General features: G+C 46.4%; 3 protein-coding genes across 3 annotated transcripts in view; 1 reads left to right on the forward strand and 2 right to left on the reverse strand.

The window, feature by feature from the left end:
- Nucleotides 1-12,113, reverse strand: part of LOC309567520 (uncharacterized protein) — a gene marked incomplete at its 5' end in the record, with an annotated part of 1,161,679 nt that overhangs the window by 741,306 nt on the left and 408,260 nt on the right. The window lies entirely within an intron of this gene.
- LOC309567217 (uncharacterized protein) overlaps nt 1-12,113 on the forward strand; it is a 157,285-nt gene that overhangs the window by 91,646 nt on the left and 53,526 nt on the right. The gene's annotated exons all lie outside the window — the stretch shown is intronic.
- On the reverse strand, nt 10,379-11,337 carry LOC309566968 (uncharacterized protein; the record flags this gene model as incomplete). Its single annotated transcript, XM_082272287.1, has 1 exon — nt 10,379-11,337. One exon carries the CDS (start codon nt 11,335-11,337, stop codon nt 10,558-10,560), a length of 780 nt encoding a protein of 259 aa, XP_082128413.1. The 3' UTR covers nt 10,379-10,557.

The raw sequence follows: 12,113 nt of genomic DNA on the forward strand, positions 1-12,113 counted from the left end.
GCTGTGGCCGCAGCTCGGGCTGAGCGGTTCCTCCTGTCCCGGCTCCGCTCTACACAGGAGCCGCAGCCATGATGGGGGGCGTAGCTGTCAGCGGCGACGTGCGAGGGCGACCACTGGAGCGCAAAAACCACAGGCTCCGCTCACAAGTTTTTGATTTTGCCCTCCGTTGGAACCGCCTATGTCGTGTGAAGAGCCGTCTGATTGGCTTACTCTTTAGCTCTCCGGGCGGTGGGGGGCGTTATAAGTTTTTGCAGATGACACAAAATTGGGCAGGGCAATAACTTTACAGCATGAAGCAGATATCCTACAGAATGACCTGGACAAAATAACGGAGTGGGCAACGACATGGCAAATGAGGTTTAATGTGGAGAAGTGGAAGGTTTTGCACCTGGGGACTAAAAACATAAAAGCACAATACACGTTAGGAGGGGAGCCCTTGGGGGAATCAAAAATGGAGAAAGATCTGGGAGTCTTGGTTGATGATATATTAGGCAATAGCATGTAATGTCAAGCGGCAGCTGCCAAAGCCAGCAGAATATTAGCATGCATAAAGAAAGGGATGTATTCCAGAGATAAGACTATAATCCTTCCACTTTATAAAACTCTGGTCCGAGCGCATCTGGAGTATTCTGTCCAGTTCTGGTCGCCAGTCCTCAGGAGGGATGCGTCGGAGCTGGAGAGAGTCCAGAGAAGGGCAACTAAACTGATTAGGGGATTGGAGGACCTTAATTATGAAGAGCGTCTGCAATCGCATGATTTATTCTCCCTGGAGAAGAGACGCCTGAGGGGGGACATGATAGCAATTTATAAATATCTCAATGGGGATCTCAGCTTAGAAAAAAAGCTGTTCAGTCGAAGGGATTGCACGAGGGCATACAATGCGATTAGAGGAGAAGCGTTTTAACCTCAGGCAACGTGGGGGGATCTTTACTGTGAGGGCTACAAGATTGTGGAATTCTCTGCCACAAGAGGTGGTTTCTGCGGGAAGTATGGTGGCTTTCAAAAGACTCTTAGACGTACATCTCAAGGATCAGAACATTCAGGGGTATGTGAGATGATTACAGCCGCACACACCTACACAGGGGGAACTGGATGGACTATTGTCTTTCTTCAACCTCATCTACTATGTAACTATTCTGAAAAGAATAAAAAACTGAGACCAGAGTCCCAGCAGGAAACCTAGGTCCTACTCCTTCTCTAGGCATAAACAAACTGGTTTGCTGTGGGGATGGCCCAGTGGGCGTGTACATTTAATTTTTTTCCTGCCTAGACTACTCCTGTGGGGGGCAGCATAACCCATTCAGCTAATGAAGATGGAGGCTGCATCTGTCAATGGACGATAGAGAAATAATGTATATTGATCCAATGAAAAATATAAAAATGTGTTACACAAATAGTTACACATGCAAGTGAAGATACAAAAAGTACACGAGATACATAACAATAGATACAGCATAATAGTAATAAACTGTAAATGCAGCAACTGTGGAGGATGCAATCATTGAATTGTGACCTCCACCCAACGCGTTTCGGAGAAAGAACTCGCCTTCATCAGGGAGTATCACTTCACTAGAAAATAAACAGATACATATATTGATTATAAAATTCTCTAAGACATGTTACATATTTGAACAACAACTTACAGTGAATCACATGACAAATCACGTGGATATTGGATGTATCTTCTTATATACAAGGTCTAGTAATTCTGCCTGTCCACCCAATACATGACACGCTGTATGGAGGATCATTGAGAAAGAAGACAATGGCATAGAATTATCATCTTAGAGGTTCCAGGAATTTTCTGTGGGAAAGCCAGAAATAAGGAAAATCGGGATCACTGAGAGCCAGAAAGACTCCGCCCCCCCCTAGAAATGAATAAAGAGGTGAATAGTGTGTAATGGGTGGAATAAAGCACACTTATTAAAAAGAGTTCTGTGTTGAACCATAAAAGTATATAATATATAAATTGTATAGTATATAAAGTGTATAGTATATAAAGTGTATAGTATACCCCTCTAGAAACATGAAGAGTCTAACTTACCCCGAGAATCCCAAATACTGATGTAAAAGTACCGAAATTGGTACAATTATTGAAATTCCACGGAAACCCGTTGATGTCTAAAAAAATTAGATGGCGCATATATGAGATCACAAATGTACCGTATATACTCGAGTATAAGTCAACCCAAGTATAAGCCGAGGCCCCTACTTTTACCACAAAAAGATGGGAAAAATGATTGACTCAAGTATAAGCCTAGGGTGAGAATGCAGGGTGGAGGGCATGGTACAGGGGAAGGCAGGGCGGCGGGCATGGTACAGGAGAATGCAGGGTGGCAGGCATGGTACAGGAGAATGCAGGGTGACTGGCATGGTACAGGAGAATGCAGGGTGGCAGGCATTGTACAGGAGAATGCAGGGTGACTGGCATGGTACAGGAGAATGCAGGGTGACTGGCATGGTACAGGAGAATGCAGGGTGGCTGGCATGGTACAGGGGTCTGCAGGGTGACTGGCATGGTACAAGAGGATCCGGGGTTGTGGGCATACTACAAGAGATGCAGTGCTGTGGGCATGGTGCAGGTGGACCATGCCCGCAGCACTGCATCCCTTGTAGTATGCCCGCAGCCCTGCATAATGGCAGGTAGTGCAGCTGTTTCACTTACCTATTCCAGAGGCGCCTTCATTTTAAAAATGGCGCCGCCTGGCGCTGACACGTCATTGCGCATGCGCCGCCGCCGCTCATATACGTTCGGCTATTCCCGGCCTGTCCTGAGCGGCGGTGGCGCATGCGCGGTGACATGTATGCGCCAGGTGGCGCCATTTTTAAAGCTTAAGCACGTCGGAGCGGCCAGGGACTTTTTTTTTTCTTGACTCGAGTATAAGCCGAGGGGGACGTTTTCAGCACAAAAAATGTGCCGAAAAACTCGGCTTATACTCAAGTATATACGGTATATAAACGTGTGTGTGGGAAATGTGCTAAAGTATTGACTGCTGCAATGCACCGCAACCATGCATGTGAATGATAAAATCAATCAATTATAACTAACCAACAAGACACATATAAAGATCGATGTTATGGAATATCTATATATGTATTGTGAATGGTGGTCTTGCCCACTTATAAAACCATACTGGGCGAGGATATTGAAACTTATTGAACATATTCAAGGTTACCCCATAGTCAATGACCCATGGGTTGTACTGTTTCACTGCACGGGGGATCCAACAGGCCTATATTGACGCTCCATTACCCCTCATTTTTTGAATGCGGCCAAGGCTTTAATTCCTAGATACTGGAAAAGCCAAACTATTCCCCCTATCTCTCTATGGCTTCAAACTGTAGATCACCTTTATCACATGGAAGATATGACCCTAGAATATAGAAATCAACCTAAGGCCCCTTTCACACAGGCGGACCGTTCAGATCCGCCTGTCCGTTTTTTTGGCGGATCTGAACGGTCCCCCCATGCATTCCTATGGAGACATGTCCGCTGACATCCGATCCGATCCGTCAAATCTGGACGTGATGGAAACCCTATTTTCCATCCGTCCAGCGGATCGGATCGGATGGGATCGGGTGAGAACGGACTGACGGTCCGTTGACATCCAATTTCCCCCATAGAGATGCATGGGGAACTGTCAGCTGTGTCTCCGCACACAGCGCGGAGACACAGCTGTGTGCGGAGACACAGCTGTCCTCCTGCTGCTCAGCGGGGGATCGGCGGCTCGATCCCCCGCTGAGAAAAACGGACTCCGTCCAACGGACGGAGTGTGTGAAAGGAGCCTAATAAGGCGTACAAGACGTGGGCCTGTGCGATCTCCTTCACTCATTCTGCCTCTTATGCTGAGCTGATGTCATGATACTTACTCACCTTTTAATGCTTTTTATCTCTACAGCCATAGGAGCCGGTCGCCTCCCATTTTTTCTTCCCTTATCTTGCTCCCCCCCCCCACCACCCTCTCCCTTCTCATCTCCTTCCCCTCTTTCGTATATTCTTTACCTTTCTGCTTCTCCGACGTATTGCGGCATTTTGTTACCATGCTTGCTCACATTTCATCTCGAATGTTTGGTTATACTCATTGTTAAACGTATGCTGATGGAGAAGGTATGTTTGTTTTTTCCTCTCCCGTAATGGTTGATACGTTTTTTCTTTGTTCCTATTTGTTGTTTATGCAAATTTCTTAATAAAAATGTATTAAACAAAAAAAATATGTATTGTGAAAGGATGGGTATGACTAGCAAAATAAATATGAACCGCCTCACAAAGTCTTAGTAACTAAGTATATATAGGTGTTGGCCATAATTCAGACTCGCATGGCCCTCGGCATCAAAGTTCCTTCAGATATCTGGGAGCACTCAATGAGACACAGAGACGGAAGGTACGATGTCACAGAATCCTCGCTTTATTCAAACAGTGAAGAACATTTTATAGAGAGAGTAAAAGGGGAAGTCCCTTTCCAGTAGATTATACATAGAATTGATACAAGAATAGCAGTTTACCATTACATGCATGGGAAAGGGTATATGGTGCGGTGTCATCTGTGGGAAGTGCAGGCTCGAATAGTTACTAATGTGCTGGTGTATATATAGAGGTCTATACCCAATTACTCAATATCCTCGGTCTCCGTGACTGTGCTCTCCATTGGTTTGAATCTTACCTATCTCACCGCACCTTCAGTGTCACAATTCAATTTACTCCCCTGCAACTCCTCTCACTGTTGGGGTCCCCCAAGGTTCTGTTTTTGGACCGCAACCATTCTCAATCTATACCTCCTCCCTGGGTCAGCTAATAGCCTCCCATGGCTTCCACTACCATTTCTATGCTGATGACACAAAAATCCACCTCTCGACCCCTCAGCTCACTCCATCAGTCTCCTCCCTCATCACTGATCTACTAACAGACATAACAGCCTGGATGTCTCACCACTTCCTCAAACTGAATCTATCTAAAACCGAGCTCATAATATTTCCTCCTCCACATGCCCCTTCCCCCGAATTCTCTGTCAAGATCAATGAAACAGCTATCAGTCCTTCCACACATGCCAGGGTGCTAGGGGTAACCCTGGACTCTGCACTGTCCTTTCAGGCTCACATCCAATCCCTGTCCAAATCATGCCGCCTTAACCTCCGCAACATTGCTAGAATACGCCCCTTTTTAACCACCAAGCTTATAATTCACGCCCTGGTTATCTTTCACCTCGACTACTGTAACTCCCTCCTCATTGGATTACCTTTACATAGGCTCCTCCCACCTTCAATCCATAATGAATGCTGCTGCAAGACTCATCCACCTTACCAACCGTTCAGTGTCCTCCACCCCTCTCTGCCAATCCCTCCATTGGCTTCCACTCACCCAACAAATAAAATTCAGTGCTAACAATAGTTTACAAAGCCATCCACAACTCTGCCCCCAGCTACATCACTAACCTGATCTCAAAATATCAACCTAGCCGCTCTCTTCGGTCCTCCCAAGACCTCCTGCTCTCTAGCTCCCTTCACCTCTTCCCATGCCCGCCTCCAGGATTTCTCCAGAGCTTCTCCCATTCTTTTGAACTCTCTACCTCAATCTGTCCGAATAAAGATAATCTATTCATCTTTAGACGATCCCTGAAAACTCTTCTCTTTAAAGAAGCCTATCCGGCTAATAACTAATACGCTGTTTCACTTTCTCCATCAGCTCATGCCCACAGCTATTGCCTTTTGTATCAATTGACCCTCCCTTTTAGATTGTAAGCTCTAACGAGCTGGACCCCCTGATTCCTTTTGTACCAAATTGTAGTGTAACTGTAATGTCTGCCTTCATTTTGTTAAGCTCTGCGCAAACTGTTGGCGCCATATAAATCCTGTATAATAATAATTACTAACCCACCCGGCCAAGCAACTGAGTAATGATGTGTGTCCTCCATTTTGTGTATGAGAGACCAGGAAGATGAACAGAGTTTGGGATGGGTCCCCCGGTTTGCAGGTGGGAGAGCAATTGTATCTGTTTTTATTGCTATATGCAGGTTTTGTTAACCTATTGCCTAAGGATTTGCTTAGTGTGATTCCCTTTGCAAGTTTTACTTGTTATTTTTTTACTACGTTTTTTATGGATCACACTACGGGGGTATATACTTTTTATTTTTCATCCTGCTGATGAACCAACCCTGACTGAATCACATTTGGTGGTTTGGAGTTCTCCTTCATAAGGAGATGTAAAACACGCACATTTCACCATACTATATGATGGTCCACAGGATCCGGTAAGAGTCTTTAATACATGGTGTCACCTGGTGGTGGAAGCACTACAAATTGTGATTGTGGGGGACACTAGTGGAGCAAGTGAATCATGCACTATATGCAGCCACCCCTACTTCTCATATCTTGCTTCTATCTGCTGCCCCCCCATGCTTTCCCCCCCTTGTGCTCTCTGGCCCTCCAGTGCTCTCTGACATCCCCCAGTGCTCTCCAGCCTCCCTCATTCCCCTCCAACATCCCCCAGTGCTCTCCAGCCCCCCTCATGCCCTTCCGACATCCCCCAGTGCTCTCCAGCCCCCCTCATGCCCCTACGACATCCCCCAGTGCTCTCCAGTCCCCCTCATGCCCCTCCGACATCCCTCCATGATCTCCGTCTGCCCCCTAGTACTGTCCGCCTCACCTGTGCTCTCAGCCCCCCTGTGCTCTCCACCCCACCGTGTTCTTGCTTCCCTCTGTGCTCTGACCCCCGGAGTGCTCTCCAGACCCCCATACTCTCTAGTCCCCTCCTGTGCTCTCCTCTTCCCCCGTTTTCTCTGCCTCTCTTCTGTGCACTTCACCCCAGTGCTCTCAAGCGCCCCTTGTGCTCTCTACCCCAACCTGTGTTCTCTGGTTTCCCCCCAGTGCTCTTCTCCTCCCCACCTAGAGCTCTATACCCCCCCCCCAGTGCTCTCTTCCCCACCCCGTGTTCTCCAGATTCTTCCCTGTGCTCTCCGACCCCCATTCTCTTTCCTGGCCCCCCTCACCTGTGTCATGCGCCGCTCAGTCCAAAACGCCCGGGCCTATTTTTTGTTCCAGTCTGGGCCTAGCGGTACATCAGCAACCTTTACATAGGCACGGCGGTGTCACAGCAGGAATCAGTAGGTCAGGATCTCTGGTGGCTCCGATATTAGGACTCAGGACGATCCCCCAGCTCCAGCAGACAGTGGCACGGACACAGACTGGACTTGACAGACTGCAGCAGATTTCTCAGTTCTCCAGAACTGACAGACACTGTCTCTCATGTAATGCACAGTCGTCCCCTGTGTTTTTCTCTCAGAAAGGACTTTTCCTTCTGTACACACCAGCATCTCTATCGCAGACTGCCCTGTGTTTTCCTCCATGTCTCCCTCTCAGTCAGGACCTTCCCTTCTGTACACACCAGCATCTCTATAACAGATTGCCCCATGTCTCCCTCTCAGACAGGACCTTCCCTTCTGTACACACCAGCATCTCTATCACCGCCCCCAGATGACGTCACACTGACGAAACGCGTAGAGCGGCATCCAGCGTCATACGTCACTTCCGGTGTGGTGGTTCTGGCCGGTGGAACGCGGAAGCGCCGCGCGGCCGAACACCAGAGACACATTGAGCAAAAGCTGACGGTGAACTTCTCATACTGTGAGTCGCTACACTTTTATTCTTTATTGAATTACTGTACTACGCCATGGAAGCCTCTTTTGGTTTTGTACACTGACTCCCTAGATGCGAGCACTACTACTCCGGTGAAACATCCAAACACCGCAGGCATCACAGTAAGGGGAGAAGTAACCAACCCGGCTGAGTGAGGAGGAAGGGAGAGGACTTGGTAAGTGCTTGACCTCTGGTACAAAGCACTTTTTTCTCCCAGCACGCGCCATTAATAGCGCAACTCACTCACCACTTTACTTTACTACCACTGGTTTACCAACCACGGAGGCCAGTCTTCCCCGCAAGGGGATATCACAATAAAAGGTTTTTCAAGTATTATTTAAGTTTATTCACCCGATTTTTTGCACTTGGCACTTTCTCACCGACCACAGGCTGATGGTCGCATTTCTAGTATATACTCAATAAATGGTACAATTCACCTAAACAACATATACTGTGGATTGCTCTACTGTATGCACTGTTTGCACACCATATTATCTCATTTATAGCACGCAGAACCTTATATATTGTATATTAAAGTTTTTTTCTTGCACATAATTTGCTTTTATATGATCACAGTGCACTTTCATATTGGGACCACATACACCATTGATTTTGTTGTACAAGGTGGTAGCGCCCCATACCAACACCCCCTGACCCATCTATCACAGACTGCCCCGTGTTTTCCATGTCTCCCTCTCAGACAGGACCTTCCCTTCTGTACACACCAGCATCTCTATCACAGACTGCCCCGTGTTTTCCTCCATGTCTCCCTCTCAGACAGGACCTTCCCTTCTGTACACACCAGCATCTCTATCACAGAGTGCCCCGTGTTTTCCTTCAGGTCTCCCTCTCAGACAGGACCTTCCCTTCTGTACACACCAGCATATCTATCGCAGACTGCCCCGTATTTTCCTCCATGTCTCCCTCTCAGACAGGACCTTCCCTTCTGTACACACCAGCATCTCTATCACAGACTGCCCCGTGTTTTCCTCCATGTCTCCCTCTCAGACAGGACCTTCCCTTCTGTACACACCAGCATCTCTATCGCAGACTGCCCCGTTTTCCTCCATGTCTCCCTCTCAGACAGGACCTTCCCTTCTGTACACACCAGCATCTCTATCACAGAGTGCCCCGTTTTCCTCCATGTCTCCCTCTCAGACAGGACCTTCCCTTCTGTACACACCAGCATCTCTATCACAGAGTGCCCCGTGTTTTCCTTCATGTCTCCCTCTCAGATAGGACCTTCCTTTCTGTACACACCAGCATCTCTATCACAGACTGCCCCGTGTTTTCCATGTCTCCCTCTCAGACAGGACCTTCCCTTCTGTACACACCAGCATCTCTATCACAGAGTGCCCCGTGTTTTCCTTCATGTCTTCCTCTCAGACAGGACCTTCCCTTCTGTACACACCAGCATCTCTATCACAGACTGCCCAGTTTTCCTCCATGTCTCCCTCTCAGACAGGACCTTCCCTTCTGTACACACCAGCATCTCTATCACAGAGTGCCCCGTGTTTTTCTTCATGTCTCCCTCTCAGACAGGACCTTCCCTTCTGTACACACCAGCATCTCTATCACAGAGTGCCCCATGTTTTCCTCCATGTCTCCCTCTCAGACAGGACCTTCCCTTCTGTACACACCAGCATCTCTATCACAGACTGCCCCGTGTTTTCCTCCATGTCTCCCTCTCATACAGGACCTTCCCTTCTCCACACACCAGCATCTCTATCGCAGACTGTCCTGATTTTTCCCAGCCTTCTCATTTATGTTACGCCCCCCCCCCCCCCCCGACTTAAATAACACTGGATTTTGTAGTTAGTCGGGTCTGGATAGTAATGGACTTCCTTCTGACTAGGACCACAAATCCCAAAGTGCAATGCTCTTTACTGAAGATCAGTCCACAAAGGTCCATCTTGTGGCAGAAAAAGGGAACTTCTTGCAAGAAGGGTTAGCTATGATAATGCATTAATAAACCAAGCCAATATATCTGGCAAAAGTGCATGTCCATTCCTTCTGTGTGAATGAGGGGATAAATGGATGCTATTGGGCTATGTGCTGGTCAAATGGTTTGCATTGATTTAAAGTGGAAAATACCAAATTTGCCACTAGATGGAGCTAATTACTAAAACACTTCGCTTCACCTAAATCCCCAATGTGGTATTTTTAATTTTACATTAATGGATGGTTTATTATTGTTGGTTTATTGGACTTATATTCTTCAATGTCTACCGTACTCATAACTACAGGAGTATGACCCCCGGTATTAGTATGAGATCATGCCTGAAGAAATAAACAAAGGGTCTACTTGTAGGAAATGAGTTGGATGGATGCGACAATCACTCATCCAGTAATGACAAATTCTGGCTGTATTTTAATTTAACACAGCGATTTCCTATTATCGTCAGCTCCATCTAGTGACAAAATTTGGGTATTTTTCCTGGAAATAACTCAATGAGTAAAAATATCACAATACTGCATTATGGCCACTAGATGGAGCCAAAGAGATCTGTGTGTTAAATGGAATATATCCAATATTCATCACAGCTGGGTGATCGCTGGTCACATTCGTTCAACTAATATTTTTTTTTTAAACAGACTTTTAAATGGTTACAAAATCTTCCCGCACAAAATGTACTCAGCCAATGAGAGGTAATGACTCAATTTTTATTTTTCTCCTGCCATCAATGGCCAACACTTCATCCATGTCTCTGGTGATCTTTGATCTCCTTATGAAGTGTTTCTTACATGATGAAGATCAGCCATGGAGTATATCTGAGGTGTATATCAGGGGGTGCTTCTTCCACACATGTCCACCAACATTCATATAGAAGACGTTTCCCGCACTCAAGGCACTAATAGACCTCGAGGGTTGTGTGGGATCCCTGATGTACAGGAAGACAGGACTTCAGTGAGGAACAATTCCCTCACTCAGGACAGGGAAGTGACTTCTTGTCTGTGTTGCGATCTCTGATGTCTGTAAAGACTGGACGTCTGTGAAAAACATTTCCCGCACTCAAGACAGGAATACAGCTTTTCACCCACGTGATATTTCTGATGTCTGTAAAGATTAGACTTATCTGAAAAACATTTTCCACACTCAGGACAGGAATACGGCTTCTCCCCCGTATGAGATCTCTGATGTGTGACAAGTTTTGATTTCAGTACAAAACATTTCCCGCACTCAGGACAGGAATATGGCTTCTCCCCTTTGTGCAGTCTTTGATGGGTATGAAAAAAGGACTTGTCCGAAAAACATTTCCCACACTCAGAACAGGAGTACGGTTTTTCCCCTGTGTGAAGCCTTTGATGTGTGACAAGATGTGATTTTTGTACAAAACATTTCTGGCACTCAGAACAGCAATATGGCTTCTCTCCTGTGTGAGATTTTTTATGAACATTAAGATTGAATTTAGAACTGAAACACTTCCCACACTCAGGGCAGGAAAACCTCTTATCTGTTGGAAGGACGGCACCGTCCCTCACAGTCTGAGGTTCCTCAGGATAAGAGGAATACGATGGTCCGGCACTGTCCCTCACAGTCTGAGGTTCCTCAGGATAAGAGGAATACGATGGTCCATCTACACTGTGTGGTCCCGGATGGACATTTGAGGTAGCCGGGTTTTCTCCTGGACTATACTGTGTGATGTCCTCATCTTCTACTTTACAGTCTGGAGACAAAGTGAGAGAATCCTCTGAGGTTTTCCTCATCTCCCGTCCATCTACTAAAATAGAAATACAAAGATTATTACTAGACATGCGGATGTGGAGTAACTGGTTTTTGTAAAGGCATTTGATACAGTTCCCCATAAACGTTTGCTGTACAAAGGTCTGCCGACATGGACCATACGGTGAGTACCTGGATAGAGAACTGGCTCCAGGGGAGAGTCCAGAGGGTGGTGATAAATGGGGAGTACTCGGATTGGGCGGGTGTGGAAAGTGGGGTCCCCCAAGGTTCTGTCCTGGGGCCAATCCTGTTTAATTTATTCATAAATGATCTGGAGGAGGGGATATCTAGTACAATCTCAGTATTTACGGATGATACTAAACTAAGCATGCCAATATCTTCTGGGCAGGATGTGGAAACCTTAGCACTGAACCTATTCTCTCTGGAGAAGAGACGATTGAGGGGGGATATGATATCAATGTACAAATACTGTACTGGTGACCCTAGCATAGGGAGGAAACTATTCATTAAAAAGGAAATTTAACGTTCCTCACACGGGGCACACACAAAAAAAAAAAAGGGAATTTAAAAAGACACGGGGCCACTCACTGAAATTGAAAGAGAAGCGGTTTAAGCTTAAGAGGATTCTTTACTGGCAGAGCAGTAAGGATGTGGAATTCTCTTCCACAAGCAGTGGTATCAGCAGGGAGCATCGATAGTTTAAAAAACTATTAGATGGGCACCCTAATGACCACAACATACAGGGGTATACAATGTACTATTGACATAAACACACACACACACCACAGGATGAACTGGT

Source organism: Pelophylax lessonae (assembly GCF_965119305.1).
Source record: "Pelophylax lessonae genome assembly, chromosome: 11".
NCBI classification, from domain to species: Eukaryota; Metazoa; Chordata; class Amphibia; order Anura; family Ranidae; genus Pelophylax; species Pelophylax lessonae.